The sequence below is a fragment of the Martes martes genome (genome assembly GCF_963455335.1).
Source record: "Martes martes genome assembly, chromosome: 8".
Lineage (NCBI taxonomy): Eukaryota > Metazoa > Chordata > Mammalia > Carnivora > Mustelidae > Martes > Martes martes.
In genome coordinates, this window is record NC_137895.1 from 86,824,143 (window position 1) to 86,841,530 (window position 17,388).

Consider the following 17,388-nt stretch of genomic DNA (forward strand, 5'->3'; position numbering starts at 1 on the left):
TTTTGAGGTATCTGTGTGAGAGGACAGAAAATTTCTCATTCATTTGCTCTTTCAATAAAAATAAGTTAAGTGCATGCTTTGTGCCAGGTCCTGTCCTAGGTATAGCACACATTACTATTATTGGACTCAGATAGAAAATTCTATTGAATTCAACTTTGAAAACTCTAGGTGGTTACTTGCAAAATACAGCAAAGAACTAGTCATGTCCATAGACCCCATTAGATCATCATGATACGAGGTTAGCCAATCATATCTCTTTGATGAGGGCAATGTGTGTAATAGTGATAGCTTTCAAGTGTTAAGTCCCGGGGGTATTATAAATACCTTCTTACAGATGAATAAACTGAGGTTCAGGCAAAAATGGTTAATATTTGAGTCACTTACTGTGTACCAGGTACTGTGTTAAGTGCTTATACGAATTATGCTTAATCCTCACAAGAGCTCTATGCTATTCAACTATAATTATTCCTATTTTAAAGATGAAAAAATTAAGATTCCAAGAGGTTAGGTATATTGCTTTGGTCATACTAGTAAGTAGTCTAACTTAGTTAAGAGTAGTAATTATACAGCTGACTTCACACTTCAGAGCCAAGATTAGAATTTCTCTTGAATTTTAGTCTAATATTCCTCCCTTCAGAGGTGGTTGAGGATTGAGATCACACTTGAGGTCTGTGTGTCAGGGCACCGTGTCTGCCTCCCCTCTATCCTGGTATACTGGCCTCCCTGGAGTGCTCAGTGCTTTGTTGCCCTTTTCCTATGGACAACCTGATGTCTGGGCATGCCCGGGAGAACTTCACACAGAATCCGTTTTGACCCAAACATGAACCCACCACTGTGACTTCCTGTGTCTCCTATCACTGATGTCGCCATTGCAATTAAGAAAGCTACCCACAGGTTCAAATTTTAACCGGTGGCTTATACTTAAGTCTCAAATTCAAGTAGGTTAGATGATTTTTTTATTTTGCTTTCAATCTAGGACAGAAAAAAGGCCAGTAGTGGAGAACAGGACATACATGTGGTCCAGAGAAGGTGTATTTGTAAATGGAAAGACAAACTGTAAATACTGGGTTGATAATAATTAACCTTTTCAATACATTGGTATTTCCAGAACTCTTGGGAAAATATTTACTGTGTTTTCTCACAACTTGGCTTTTAAGCTTTCCAGTAGTTCTCTGCCCAACCAAGAAATTTCCTCACCCTGATCTTCCCGTTTGTTTATTCAGTGAATATTTACTGAGTACCCACCATGAGTTAGGCAGTCTAGATAACAGTTGTGAATGAGACAGACATAAATTATTAATTAGTGCTATTAAATTATTAATAATAATGGGGGAGGGAGAAGAATTGAAAGTCACAGAAGGCTTTCTGAGGGAATTCCTATATTATTCAGCTGAGCCTGAAGAATGAAGAAGAGATAGGCAGGTAGGACATGGGAAAGGAAGGAAGCATTCCAGGCAGAGGGAAGAGCATGTCTGAACCCTTTGAGGCAAGTGAGAGCTTGTCTCATTTGAGGAGCTAAGCAGCAGTCAGGCTCAGGAGGGTACTTCCCAGAGGAAAAGAGCCACATGTTGGAGAAGGAACTTTCTTTTTCATCTTAGAAATTATTGACTAAGAATTAATATTTCTGGGAAAAAATTATAATATTGCTGACCCATTGTTATTCCCATGGCATAAGAGAGAAAGTGGCCATGGTTCAAGGGTGGTGCTGTGGGGAGGAGTAGAAGCCAGTAGCTAAGAGGGAGGCTGGGGGAGGTGGGGAGGGTTCTGAGGTGACTCTGATTCTGGGGCTTCTATCTCCTCAGGCCTGAAGACCATTGTGGGTGCCCTAATCCAGTCAGTGAAGAAGCTGTCAGATGTGATGATTCTGACAGTGTTCTGCCTGAGTGTTTTTGCTTTGATTGGACTGCAGCTGTTCATGGGAAATCTGCGAAACAAGTGTGTTGTGTGGCCCATAAACTTCAACGAGAGCTATCTGGAAAATGGCACCAAAGGCTTTGATTGGGAAGAATATATCAACAATAAAAGTAGGTGGCCCCTTCTCTGCAAGGGGCGAAAGACAAGTCTGTCTCTAATTTACATGGTCTGAAGCCATCACTGGGCTTTGAAAAGTCGTTGGGGCCAGAAAGGAATCCAGGGCTACTGAAGCAGCCTGAGGAAGTTATTCCGTGTTCTTGGGGTGGGATTGTGTTCAGAAGCGCTCTCTGGGCTTTTTCTCTTCCTTTAAAATACAACATGGAACTTCATAACTTGTTCATGGGCACCTAAACTTTTGCTTTCAAAATCATGCTTAGGAGTTTGATAAAAATACCTTTTGCTTAGGAGTTTGATAAAAAATACCTTGTTAGTTGGGTTACTTCAGATGGTTCAGAATATGCCTCATAAGCTCTCTTCATATTACTAAGACCTTAGCAGTCAGTCCGGTGTGGGACGTCAGGTAATCTCTAAGTAACCATTTGAGACCCTTATATTGAAGGAGTTTTAATAATTTCATTTCGGGAACCACAGCACTTGGGTCTGCAGTAAGGAACGTTTGGTATGGTAGTACTTCCAAAGAATAATGGGGAAGAGTTAGCAATATCACTACTCATCACCCTGGAGGAACTAAAAGCAGTTAAATAGCCATAGGAAAGTGTTGCAAAGGTAATTTCAGGAACACATATAGGAAAAGGAAACGTGCCTTGTAATTAATACAGGACAATGTAGTGTGATCAGTGAGGGTTTTAGCTTATCTTTGGTAAAGAGAAGTTTTAAGGATAGAAGGCTAATGTTGTATAGAGGAGTAAAGTGTTCAGAAAACTCCCTTTCAGACCCCTTAGACTGAAGTACCAGAAACTAGCATATAGATTTGAAATACGAGTGGAGGTCAAGGGTCTGTGAAAAGACATTGCATTACAGCTGTGTGGGAGCACTTTTCATTTGTAAGTATATGTAAGAAAATAATTCATGGGAAAGAATTCTTAACAGGTCTTACTCTGTCAGGAAAGATTTATATGAGCTAAAATCAATGACTCTTTCTGCCGGGGCTAGTTAGGAACTGTGTAGCCTTATTCTCTCATTCAGTTAAATCTGCCTTATTTATTTCTTGCTCTTCAAACTTTTCTAGCAAATTTTTACACAGTTCCTGGCATGCTGGAACCTTTGCTCTGCGGAAACAGTTCTGATGCTGGGTAAGTAGCTTGCCTAATTGTATTCTTCTCCTTTAAAATAATGTGTCAGATGAAAATGGGGACTATTTTCACTTTTCTTTGTGCTCGTGTAGTAGATCCTAACTGAGTCTAACATATTGGTTGGCTCAGATTTTCTTCTTGTTTCATATTTGTCCATCCAAATTTGGCATTTCTCTAGTAGGTGAATGTGCCTATAGTCTCAAGCCAAAATAAAAAATGTGAAAGGCTGAGGATAGAGTCTATAACACCAGATACCTTGCTTGTCTCTTGTAGATTCCCCTCATTCTGATTACAACATGATTAATAAAATATAAAGTAGGGAAACTCTTCGTGATGGATTAATAGCAAGGGTGACCCAAAACATACCAGGCCTGATGGCATGGGAAGGGAACAGAATAGCAACATAATATTTTTTTCCATTTTTAAAAAAGATTTTATTTATTTATTTATTTATTTATTTATTTATTTATTAGAGAGAGAGAGAGAGAGAGTGCCCACAAGCAGGGGGAGGGGGATGAAGCAGGCTCCCCGCTGAGCACGGACCTGAAGTGGGGCTGGATCCTCAGACCCTGGGATCATGACCTGAGCTGAAGGCAGCCGCTTAAACAACTGAGGCACCCAAGTGTCTCTTTTTTTCCCCATTTTTAAGAAATTGTGGTAAAATATGTAGAGCATAAGATTTAGTCTTACAACCATTTTTAAGTGTCCTGTTCAGTGTTGTAGAACCGTCACCACCATCCATCCACAGCACTTTCCACTTCCCAAACTGGGACTGTACCCATTAAACACTAACTTCCCATTTTCCCTTCCCCTCCCAGTCCCCTAGTGACCTCCGTTCCAATTTCTGTCTCTGATTTTGATCACTCTAAGTGTGTCATGTAAGTGGAGTCATGCAGGAATTGTCTTTTTGTGACTGGCCTCTTCTACTTCACATGATGTCCTCAAGGTTTACCATGTGACAGCATATATCAGAATTTCCTTCCTATTAAGGCAGAATGACATTCCATTGTCTGTATATACCACATTTGTTTATCCATTCATCTGTCAACTCGCGTTACTTCCGTATCTTAGTTATTGTGAATAATGCTGCTTTGAACACAAGTTTATAGCAACATATGTGAATCTTGATTCTGCTATAAACACAAGTTTATAGCAACATATGTGAATCTTGATTCTGCTACCTTTAGCTCTGAGACTTTTGGGAAGCCTTTCAACTTAGGTGAGCCTCAGTTTCTTCATCTATAAAATGGATTTAATATGTCTTGTTCTCACTTCCTCAAAGGGTTATTGTAATGATCCAATTAGATAACATACATGAAAATGCTTTGTAAACCGAAAATTATATAAATGTGAGGGTGTCACTTTATCCAGAGTATATTGGTCCTCTAGGAATTAGTGTTTTAAGATGAGTACGACAACTAGAAGTCCATTTAATTTCTGTATCAAAGTAGATACTAGAAATTACATTGAAATAAATATCAGAATCTAAAGGCAGGAGAAATGGTAAAACCAAAGTCACTGAAATCCCTAATATGACTTAGGTTGTCATTAAGGTTGACTATTAAGAGAACAGAGATGATTAAGAGGAACTTCTAGCTGGCCAGAAGTTCCTGTCATTTGGGATCTTAGCTAAGATGAATTTGGTTGAATTGCACATTGATGTGAATGTAGGACAGTGATTCTCAAATTTTGGCATGCATAAACATCACCTGGCATGCCTCTTTAAAATGCAGATTCATGACTTCCATGTCCAGAGCTTTTATTCCTGAGTCTGAGTAGGGCATAGGAATCAGCATTTTTAGGAGGCATGCCCAGTGATTCTGATCCTAGGCTCTTTTCAGAACGTCTTTTTTGTTTTGTTTTGTTTTGTTTTAAAGTTGACCTGACTAGGAATGCCTCAGTGGCTTATGCAGCTGAGTGTCTGCCTTTGGCTCAGGTCTTGATCTCAGGGTCATGGGATCAAGTCCAACATCTGGCTCCTTGCTTGGTAGGAAGCCTGCTCTCACTCTGCCTGTCACTCCCCCTGCTTATGCTCTCTCTCTCTCCCTCTGGCAAATAAATAAAATCTAAAAAAAATAATAAAATAAAAAAGTTGACCTGGCTACTTCTTTCTTTCTTTCTTTCTTTCTTTCTTTCTTTCTTTCTTTCTTTCTTTCTTTCTTTTCTTTTCTTTTCTTCCCTTCCCTTTCCTTCCTTCCTTCTACCTTCCTTCCTTCCTTCCTTTTTTGACTTTCTAGACGGTTACTTATTATCTCCACAGTCCTGGAGATGACTTAAAGTTGATGATTGGGTGGAATTATATTGAAAAGCCCTGAACTTCCTTTCTTTTCTCAGGCAATGCCCAGAGGGATACCAGTGTATGAAAGCAGGAAGGAACCCCAACTATGGTTACACAAGCTTTGACACTTTCAGCTGGGCCTTCTTAGCATTATTTCGCCTTATGACCCAGGACTACTGGGAAAACTTGTATCAGTTGGTGAGTAGTAACACCTCTTCTTTTGAGTGCTGCCTTTTATTTCTTTGGTGACAGACTTTGCATGAGGGTTTGTGGGTTTGGAGACATTCTGTGTAAGAGACCTTCAGTGAAAATATTATATAGGATGGCAGGATGTTATTTCTCAGAGTCAGCCAGTTTACAAAATTAAGTGAATTCTCCCAGCTCTTGTCCCAGTTTCTTGAGTAATCAGTCATGCATGGCCGTAGAGGTTCACAGCCTTGACAGCCTTTTGCCTGGTCTGGGAATCTGCTATCTCTGTTCACTTCCTGTTGTTCCAACAGACCACCTGCAGTATTTCTCTTCTCAGATTTTTGGCTGAGGGCATCTTTTTAAGGAATATCAATTAAACATACTGTACAAGGCACTATGCTAGGCATAATAAAGATGAGATTTCTATCCACAAGGATCTTGGATTCTCAATGTATCAACATTTGTGAGATCTATAACACATCTGAACTTGTTCAGGCAGGTTGTAACAGATTAAAAAAAAAGAAAAGTCTACCATTCTGTTGGGCTGTCTTGGTGACTGTAGCAAGTTATTTAAATTTGCTGTTGGTGATGGAGAAGTAAGTCTAGGTGATTGCTAAGGGTCATCCAGCTTAGAAATTCCATGATAATTGATTGTTTTCTATTTGACTCTGTCTTTTGGTGATGCCAGTTTGAGAATGAGAAACATGTCTCCCTTAGGCATGAAGGACCTCTTGAAGGGAAGCTTCTAATTTTCAGATCCCATAAAGAATCCTTGCTTTCTGTTGGATAGCCTTGAGTTCTCTTAGGTTCCAGTCTTTCTCTTGAAATATATGTGGTCGATGCTAAGTTCCATTAAATATTTGTGATTAAAAAGAGTAACACTGAAAACTAAGTAATAGTGGGTCACGTATACATAACCTAAAACCCAAGTGTTCTTTGATGTCTGTTTGCTCACTACTAGTGAAGGGGATAGTCCTGGGATCTTCTTTTTCTCTACTGTTCTTTATGCCTCTTTAAAAATCCACCCTATTGCAGAAGGATAAGGAAGGGTGTCCCTCAAGATGGGGACTTTTTGTGACTTGGACCTGATTCCTAAGATGGAATTTGTCTATTAATGCTCTTTGAGGACCCGTAGATAAATGAGCTGAAGTCCTGTATTCTTTTCTTTATACTTGTTTTAGAACCAACTAACAAAGTCAAATATAATTCTTAGCTCAGAGCATTTTTTCCTTTAAAAAAAAGGAATCAAGTATTTTTCCATGAAAGGATTATATTAGGAGTATTTGGAAATGAAGATAATTTTTTCTGTCACAATGAATGGGAGGTACTAGTGACTCTGAGTTGAGGACAGACAAAGCCATTTGGCCATTGGGATGCTAAGTGCTCTGCAGCATGAAGGTGCACCATGCAGTAAAGGACTGTTCTCAAAACGCAGCGGTGCCCCGGCAGAGGATCATTATCCCATGAGTGGTTTTCAGCCTGCTTCAATGGATGCACATGACTCAGAAAATTGTTTCTGTCTTTACAGACCTTACGAGCAGCTGGGAAAACATACATGATATTCTTCGTCTTGGTCATCTTTGTGGGTTCTTTCTATCTCGTGAACTTGATCTTGGCTGTGGTGGCCATGGCTTATGAAGAGCAGAATCAGGCAACACTGGAGGAGGCAGAGCAGAAAGAGGCTGAATTCAAAGCAATGTTGGAGCAACTTAAGAAGCAACAGGAAGAGGCACAGGTTGGGGATCAGTTCTTTGCTACAGTAACTTCCTGCCAGATCACGGTGACTAAGGCTCCATCTGATTGTCATTCCAGTTGATCTTTTTTAGGCACATGGTCAAATAGAAGTCATTAATCTGATTAAAATAACCCAAGTAACAACTTGCAGATGGTTGGTCCAGTTACTCCATTTGTCTTAATGACCCAATTGTTTATTAATATGATCTCTAGTGTTCACTGCTCTGGTGGCTGGGGGACGACAAGTGGCCAGAGCAGGGTATATAGTGTCTCATGTAAGCACAGCCTTTTTGTTGAGGAAATCGTTAGCATCTCCTTCAGAGATTCTCTGCGGTCATGAAAGTATCGGTTGTACTTGAAAAGAAGACACATGTAAAATGGTAACGTAAGATTTGAAAAACAGACTAGTGATCCCACCACCCTAACACTTTGCTGTCTGATCCTTATCCAAATATACAAGTGTTTTTATACTGTTGGGCATGTAATGTATAATATAGTTTCACAGCATTCATCTTCAGAGTTGCCCAGAAGAAATCTTATGGTACCAAGAAGGCAGCTAAGTTCTTGTGTGAGAAACTCAAGAGAATAAATCCCAGAGTTCTCACCACTGGTTTCTGCTCTGATTGCCTAAGGCCATGTACCACAACACAGATTAGCCAGAAAATGGAGATGGCAGATCCTGGCCACAGTCTCCTCTGCAGGCTGCTTCACCTTCTTCCTTCCCTCTGTTTCCCCCATCTGTGGGAAAGGAAATGATCTGCAGTAGTTGCTTGGCTTGCGGTGGGGGTGGGAGGCTCCAGTTAACTGCTTCTGACTGGCCTGTCACTGTGGCTCCTCCCCTAGGCCGCTGCCATGGCCACCTCCGCAGGCACTGTCTCAGAAGATGCCATCGAGGAAGAAGGTGAAGAAGGGGCAGGTTCTCCTCGCAGCTCCTCTGAAATATCGAAACTCAGTTCTAAGAGTGCCAAAGAAAGGCGTAACAGGAGGAAGAAGAGGAAGCAGAAGGAACTCTCTGAAGGAGAGGAAAAGGGGGATCCTGAGAAGGTGTTTAAGTCAGAGTCAGAAGATGGTATGAGGAGGAAAGGCTTTCGGCTACCAGACAACAGAATAGGGAGGAAATTTTCCATCATGAATCAGGTAAACTCTTTGCACAGGATCAAATAAGCCTAAGAAATTTTGCTTTTCCTAATCTCACTTGATTCTCACATTCACCATTGGCTCTTCATTTTCGAGCCCCTTCCCTGCATCCTCCGGCCTGCCTCTCCATAGAGGTAGGTGTAGGTGTTACAGGCATGTTAGGATGGTCCTCTGCTCCAAGGCTACCCCCCCCAACCCCCAGGCTGGCCCTTGGACCACGTGATTGCCTTTGGCAGACTTAACTTTAGCCAGAAGATCCATGTCACTCCAGTGGGCCTTCCATTCTAAAACTTCAGGAAGCACCTTTCTCCTTAAAGTTCAGAACAGCAGAATTTAGCTTTCAAACATCTCCGCTTAAGAACTGCATTAAAAAAAAAAATAAAAAGAACTGCATATAATTGTAGGTTAAAAAAAAAAAAAAGAGTCCTGAAACTCTTTAGGTCACCTTATTTGAGTGTGGCAAATTCTAGTAATTAATTATTCTAGGTATATGGTGTCATGCTGATAAATTAGCCTATGGTGGATTAAAGCCTCCAGTTGTAGCCAACTTTGATAAATGGGGAAACTAAGAGAAAGAGAGAGGAGAGGACTTCTGGATAATTACTGAGCATTCTGTTACTATAAATATCACCACATAACACCTATTTTTGAATTTCAGAGAACACCACCGAAATCCAGTTCTTAGTCCATTTAATTCCCCATTTTAAGGAAATGCTAGAAAATTTGTACGGTATAGAGTAGATTACAGTTACCAGTTTTATGGTAGTATACCCAGTTTCTCTTCTTATTTCCAAGAGATGCTTCATTGTGCCTCTCCCTGGTATCTCTCACTTCCCAGTTCATTCTCTGCTAGTCCTGTTCACTTTATCACAGCAGAATCTCTTGTGTCACCCCCTTCCTTCTACCCTATTATTCCTATCTTAGTTGAGACCTCTGTATTTTTCATTCTACTGCAGTTCGCCACTGCATGTTTGTTTCCTCTGATCTTTCTCCCTCTCCTTCATGTTTTCTATACTGTTGACAGAGCGCTTCTTAGTAAAACAGAGCTCTCATTATTTACCCCCCAGAAGTCATGGAGTGTCTCATGCACTGGGGATTGTGACAGGTCCTAGAGATTCATGGGGGTTCAAACACCATCCCTGTAGTGGAGTGGCCACTGAAATTTACTTCTGTAATAGCATCGATGGTTCCATATTTTTCCATAATTACACTAGGCTGGAGTATTTTAGAGAGCACAGATCTTACACAACTAAATGGGAGTTAGGTAATGTATGCATGTGTTGGTGAGGGAGCAGGAGGACGGAAGAAAAGACATTCCAGATTTGGAAGAAAGTAACTTACGGTGTGGACACCCCAAGCTCGAATCACAAGTAGAGTGGTCTTTTAGACACGCACATAGGCAAATGATGGCTTCTGTAAGAGGTCCTGAGGTGAGAGATGGTGGTTGGAACTGTTAGACTTGATGAGATACTCAAAGAGGTTGTGTGAGGTAAAGAAAGGAATGGTGGGCTAGGGGCACAACCACGGATATCCATGGGCATCGGAGATGAAGCTCATGCAGGAAAACAAATGAATGGTTATTAGAGATGCTGAGAACCAGTTCAGTGAAGCCCAAAGAGCACAAAGGTTGGAGAAAGCAGGGGCGTGATTGGTGGATTGAAATTTAACAGAAATGCGTCATGAGCTCAGAATTGGAAATATGTACTGGATTTGGCAATGTAAGTCCTTGAGAACTTTAAAGACACATTTCAGTCCAGGAGAAGGATGGATACCATATGGAAATGGAATGGGAAGTGAAGACAGTGAGTGTAGACTTCTCATACAGACTTCTTTAAAGAATATGGGGGAAATTATTTTTATTTTTATAATCTGGATGGGTAGCCCAGAAGAAGGGGAAATAGAGGTAGAAAATGGAGTAGTACAGAAAAGAAATGGAGCACAGGCTTAGCAGATATGAAAATAGATGTAGTCTTTTTTTTTTTTTTTAAGATTTTATTTATTTATTTGACAGAGAGAAATCACAGTAGACAGAGAGGCAGGCAGAGAGAGAGAGAGGGAAGCAGGCTCCCCGCTGAGCAGAGAGCCCAATGCGGGACTCGATCCCAGGACCCCGAGATCACGACCTGAGCCGAAGGCAGTGGCTTAACCCACTGAGCCACCCAGGTGCCCCGAAAATAGATGTAGTCTTTAACAGGAAAGGGGCCCCTCATCCCCAGATGTCAGGATTATAGGGGAGGGTGCGTGTGAATAATTTTGTAGGTAGGAGGTAGGAATTTGAGGAAGATGACACTGGACAGTATCTAGAGTAAAGTAATACAGGAAATTCAAAGTCCTACCGAAGGGAGTGAGAGATTGAATAGGAGGTTTAAAGAAAATATTGACAGTGTAGAATAGTTATCACGAAGAATGGGAGAGGGAATTACCTTATCAGATTCACTGTGTCTACTGATGAAGGACCAGCCTCTCCTGGCCTCCTCAGTCCCCAGTCACTGTGCCCTGTCAGGCACCCTGCACTTTCACCAGAATGAACTGCTAGATGCTTCTCATATATGAGGTTTGTTTCCTACTCTCGGTTTTGCTCCAGAAAGCCCCTCTCTAAGATGCCCTACTTTTCTCTCTCTCTCAATGTCCACACCATACCACCCTATTTACTCTTCACATCCTTCTCTCAGAAAACCTTCCCGATCTCCCCCATTCCACACTTCGTAGGACATTACCATTTCATCTTTCCATTGTGTTTTATACCTACCTTATGTGTTGCTCTTTACTCTGCTTGGACTCGTATTCTTCCTCTCTTAGACAAAGTGCTCAAGGCAGGGCTAGCATTCAGATATTTGTTGGACAAATGAAGGGGGTAGTTTTATAAATCTGATTTCACCCCTTCTGGGACTTCTTTGTGGCCTGGAACCAGCTCTCCATCTCACCTTCACTTCACCTTTCTCATAATTAAGCCTCTTTTGGGGAAAAGTGTGATTCAGCTTTGTTGTCATCCAACTCTTGTCTTGAGAGCCATCACTGAGCTAGTTAATGAATACCTTAGTGCGGTTATTGAATGGTCTCTGATTAATCTATAGGCTTTAGCACAGAGTTGTACTGATTGCTCCCTAGCTCAAAAAATAAAACTGGGCCTCTGAAATGTCCTGCTTTGCATGAAAATGTTCACTTCCTCTCATTTCTCTATCTGAAAAAAACTGTAGATTCCTAGAGGCCATGGCTGTCTGCCAAGACTTGCTGAGAAACCCCACATGGAAGTCATATTCTTTGTCCCAGGACTCTTCTGCCATTTCTCTGGTTTTATCTGGAAGAATGAGGAAACTGAGGCCCAGAGAGATTAACTAACTCATCTAAGGTCATGTGGCTAGTAGATGTTAGAGTCCGGATTTGAACCAGGTCCTTCAGACCACAGAGCTTGTACTCCTGAACACTACGGTTTGTAGCCACTCTTCCCCACTCACCCCCCCACACACACCCCTCCCCAGTCACCTCCACATGTACACCCCTCCCCAGTCACCTCCACACATACATGGCTATCTCTTGTTGGCTCACCAGTAAACGTGGCTTCCGTTTCCCATGGCCTGTTCAAGTGTATGTCCATTTCCTTTATGTCCATATCTTCAGAGAGCCCCTTAAGTCATCTGCCCATCCAATCTCCTACTCAGTTCTCTATAAAATTACTGCTATGGTTTTAGGGCTTAGGACAGTTCATGAAAAGTAAGTATTATCAGTTTTTCATAGTATTTTAATTTTTCCACTGCAGCATTTCTCAAGTTTTTTGATCTTAGGACCCCTTGCTATCCTTAAAAATTGAGGACCTTGGGGCACGTGGGTGGTGTGGTCGACTGATTGTCCAAAGTTTGGTTTCACCTCAGGTTGTGATCTCAGGGTCATGGGCTCGAGCCCTGTGTCCAGTTCAGCATGAAGTCTACTTAAGACTCTCTCTCTCTCTCTCTCTCTCACTCCCCCTCTGTGCCTCCCCCTCATATTTTCTTGCTTGCTCACTCTCTCTAAAACAAATAAATCTTTTAAAAATAAATAAATAAAAATCCTTTGTTGTGTTAGCACCATAGATCTTTAACTCATGAATGATTTGTAGTATCCTGCATTGATCATCTGGGAAATACTGGTTCACTGAGTTACACAGATCTTCCAAGTACTGACACACAGTATTAAAAAATCGCATAAATTATTATCATGACCAGCTCATCAGAAAAGTCTAAATACTGTGAAACTGTCAGGCTCTCAGAGTCCACTCTATTCTTATGAGAAAATGAAAGTGAGAAAGGCAGATATCATTTTAGTATTATTGTGAAATAGTTTAGACCTCTTGAGCCCCCTTAAAAGGATCACAGGACCCCCAGGAGTCCCTAGACCACACTTTGAGAATAACTGCTGTTTGGGGAAGAAAAAGTGAAGTGAAGAAAAAGTGAAATATGACATGACAGAGAACACTTAAATCACTAATTTATCCCATCCTAATCATCCCAGTCACTGTTAAGCCTTGTCCCAACAGACAGCTGACACGGGTGCCCTAAAATCCTCAGTTAGTTTTTCTGTAGGAAAATAGTAGGGCCACCTCCTCAAATCAAGAACACCCCAAGCTATTCTCCCAAGCAAATGCCTGGACCTTGGGTAGTATATTTAGTGAGCTGTGATGTGCCTGCTTGAAAAGGACCAGAAGCTCCTGATGGGTGAATGGCTAAGGCCCACGCATTTTATAGCCTGGATCCCGGGAGCTAGTAGAGCCCAGGGTCCTGAGTCATCACTGAAACCCTCCAGCCCAGGGACGGTGAGACTGAGGAGAGGCTGGGGTGGCTCACCTCAGGATGTATTTCCTTAGAGAATAGACTAGAGCAGGATTGAATGCTGGGTCCAAGGAGAGGTGCAACGAATTCTCTTTTCCCCTCCCATATTTATCATAGGCAACCCTTTTGCCAAGAATGGAACAGGGGATTAAAGAATAATAGATTATTTTCTTTTAGCATTATTTTCTCAGGATCCTGATTTCTATGCATTTGTAGGTCACTGAATTGATCATTATCTTACTTATCACTTTCCTATCAGTTAGGAGTAGATCTCATATAGTATATATATTTCTGACTAGGCTGCAAGGTGCAAGAAGGTGGGGACCGTGCTGTATGTCTTCTTTATGACTGTATCTACATCACTTAGCACACACTAGGTATTTAATGATCATTTGTCAAATAAATGAAACCTCTTTCCTAATGTGGAGACCTAATGAACTCTGTAGTGTCAGCAGCCAGCATTGGCTTAATGCCAAATCCAGGGAAGTGAACTTCTATGAATAGTGAGGCAGTGACCCAGTGCAGGTGTGGGGTAATGCCCAGGTGCGGGTGGCCAGTTTACAGCATATAATCTAAATACATGTTCATGAAATTGAACACTGCACCTACGATATACAAAGCCCTCCAGGAGATAAAAAGATGAATCAGGCAGTGTGTCCTTAAAGATCCTGTAGTTGATTAAAAAGGAGAGCTAAAAGCAGGTATATAAAGAACTGTAGTTAAAAGTAGAGTGCAAGGACTCTGAAACAGGCTGGGGCTGTGGAAAGGTGGAGGAGGTTTACAGAGGAAGAAGCTGAAGGGCTGGACCATGGACAGTGGCGAGGAGTTCTGCAGTGGGAAGTGTAGAGCGTACAGACCCACAGGCAGTGTGGCTCCGTGGTTAGGTCTCTACAGGGAAGGAGTGAAAGATAAAATGAAAGAAGTTAGTTCCGGTCAAAGCTGGGAGGATCTTGAAGGACATTTTTAGGACAATGATTGATGATATTAAGTGTGCTCATGGGATTTAGCAAAGGCGCCCAAGAGTTCCTGAGTCTTGTCTTGTCCTGACCATATTTCTCCCTAGTGAGCCCTGCAAGGGAAATACATATGCCCAAGGCACTGTTACTAACATCTAACACAGAACCTCAGAACCTTACACTGAACTGAACACGTGGGTAGAAGCTCAAAGATATTTCCTATCCCCCAACCCCTGCCATCTAATCTTGGGATCTTACTGTATTTTTTTTTTTAAGATTTTATTTATTCATTTGAAAGAGAGAGAGACAGAAAGAGCACAAATGGGGCAGAGGCAGAGGGAGAGGGAGAAGCAGACTCCTTGCTGAGCTGGGAGCCTGACATGGGGCTCAGTCACAGGACCTGGAGATCATGACCTGAGCTACCCAGGCACCCCAAGGGATCTTATTGTATTAATCATTGTTTTAATTTTCTGTGTATTATGATGCTTTGACATTTTAGGAGCCTTGCTAATTGGGGAGAGACTGCTCCTCCCAGTGCAAACTTAATTCCTAGATAGTGAACAACTTGTCTGAAAGTGCGCCTTTCATATACAAATCAAACAATCCAAACCCTCAGCCCCAACTTTTTATCTAACGCTCACACATCAAGACACATGAAACCAGTGTTTCCTCTGCCCTCAGTCACTCTGAGGGCCAGGTATTGGACAGCTAGGACCACTCCTATAGACCAGAGCCTGCTGAAATTACTCAAACCACCTGATCCTAAACTTGTCAGATATGCCTACTCTGCCTCAGCCATTCCTTCTGAGGAAACCATCATACAGGCTCTGAACCATGCTTTTCCCCTGCTCCTTTTGCCTCCTAACTGACCCTTGTACCTCCCCATGAGGCCCTGCCTGGCATGGCGTGGCATGCCCCCTTCTTTTGAGAGCTTTAAGTAATAAACTGTTCCAAAGGTAGCTGTCTCTGTGTCTATCACCTTACCATTTCTCATTAGAACAAAATAGGTACAATAGCAAGGTTTTGCCTTTGGCATAGCACATTGCCCTGAGGTATAAAAATTTAGGGGATGCCAGTCAAGGGACAATTGGAAACATTAGTGTCGGGGCGCCTGGGTTGCTCAGTGGGTTAAGCCTCTGCTCAGGTCATGCTCAGGTCATGATCTCAGGGTGCTGGGATCTAGCCCCGAATTGGGCTCTTTACACAGCGGGGAGCCTACTTCCCCCTCTCCCTCTGCCTGCCTCTCTGCCTACTTGTGATCTCTCTCTCTGTCAAATAAATAAATAAAATCTTAAAAAAAAAAAAAGAAAGAAAAGAAAACATTAGTGTCTTTAAGTTTTCTTAAACCCAGGAAATTTAAATCCATTGTAAGGCTTTCCGAATTTACCTATCTTATAATCAGGGCCTTTGGGGATTTTAAATTCAGGAGTGGAGTAGATGTCACGTGGATACATATTAGTATATTTATTAAAAAAGAAAAATAAGTTCATAATTTCTCAATTAAAAAAAGCTGATTTGGCCAATTGCTTTGACAATGAGAACTGGCTTTGCTAACCTATATCATATGTTAGACATTTTTGTAAATAAAATGAGCTGAATCTTTAGCTTTAAGGTTTTGGTGAAAATATCTTTAAAGCATGTAGTAAGATAAAATTATTTTATTAAAAAAATAATGTTGGAAAAAAATTAACAGTGGCAGTGATGTATTAAAATTAATGATATTTTGATTATTCCAACCATTTCTTTTGGGTTAAATAAGGTTCCTCTAAGTAAAAGAATAACCTCTTTAAGAGTAACCCATATTTTTATTAGTAAATAAAAATGAAGCCTTTTTGGCATCCTCAGAAATCAAGAAATGGAATACTTCTAACAAATAGGTAACAAATCATTTGGCAGATTGGGTGGTTTGCAGTTCTTTGCTTTCAATAAAGTTGAAAGACTACATGATATGATTGTCAGCCAGTAGATCATTAGGATAAATTTTGCTGATAGCTTATTATATGATTCTGGTATATCATTTGAAAGGAGATTGAAGAATTGAGTGACATTACTATTACCGAATTCTTCTGTTCCAAGGTACTATTTATGTGAATAAAGTTTCTCAGCACTTAAAGTCTATATTAGATAGGGAAGGAAGAGCTGATGTTGAGCCGTATTTGATTCTAATAATAATACTGTCTACAAATAGTTCATCACCAAAAACACCAATTGGAAAAAAACTCATTAAGAGACACATTTTAATAAAATTTTCTTTTAAGCTTAGTAGTTACTTATAAAATGTATATCTGTATATATTTTGATCAATTTTATTAATAAGAATTATAATAAATAAATCCGAGAGAATTTTTAAAAAATTCTAAGAGACTCATGGTCACAGGAAATTTTTTTAAATTTTAAGTACAGTTTATTTATAACTTTTTGTTGAAGAAAATTGTTGATCAAAGATGATCAATAAAATATAGTAAAGCATAAAAAATATACATTAGCATACAATTCTCTAGGGAATGTGGAATTGGAAGTATGGGTTGAAAGAGAAAGAAATTAGGAGAAATTTGTAAGTGATAAATAAAAGTTTTCTTTTAAAATGTCAGTGCAGGGGCACCTGGGTGGCTCAGTCAGTTGAGCATCTACCTTCCGTTCAGGTCATGATCCTGGAGTCCCAGAATTGAGATCAAGCCCCACATCAGGCTCCGTGTTCTCTTCTCACCCTGCTTGTGCTCTCTCACCCTCTCTCTCTCTCTCTCTCTCTCTCTCTCTCAGATAAATAGATAAAATCTTAAAAATAATAATAATTAAAAAATAAATAAAATGTCAGTGCAGGGAGAACCTGGGTGTCTCAGTTGGTTAAGCACCGACTCTTGATCTCAGCTCAGGTCTTGATCTCAGGGTTGTGAGTTCAAGCCCCGAGTTGGGCTCCACACTGCTTGTGAAATGTACATAAATAAATAAATAGTGCTGGGAATTTTATAATTTAAAAATAATTAAACTTTTGATGGGGGCACCTGGGTGGCTTTGTCCATTAAGCATCAGCCTTTGGCTCAGGTCATTATCCCAGGCCCTGGGATGGAGCCCACATTGGGCTCCCTGCTCACTGGGGAGTCTGCTTTACCCTCTCTTTCAAGCCC

General features: G+C 40.9%; 1 protein-coding gene across 1 annotated transcript in view; it reads left to right on the forward strand.

Moving 5' to 3' along the window:
• SCN8A (sodium voltage-gated channel alpha subunit 8) overlaps positions 1-17,388 on the forward strand; it is a gene marked incomplete at its 5' end in the record, with an annotated part of 122,962 nt that overhangs the window by 40,503 nt on the left and 65,071 nt on the right. Inside the window, 5 exons of the mRNA XM_080811454.1 lie at positions 1,803-2,024; positions 3,104-3,167; positions 5,502-5,643; positions 7,163-7,369; positions 8,212-8,505. Of these exons, the coding sequence (XP_080667580.1) occupies positions 1,803-2,024; positions 3,104-3,167; positions 5,502-5,643; positions 7,163-7,369; positions 8,212-8,505 (929 nt within the window). The remainder of the gene's footprint in view (positions 1-1,802; positions 2,025-3,103; positions 3,168-5,501; positions 5,644-7,162; positions 7,370-8,211; positions 8,506-17,388) is intronic.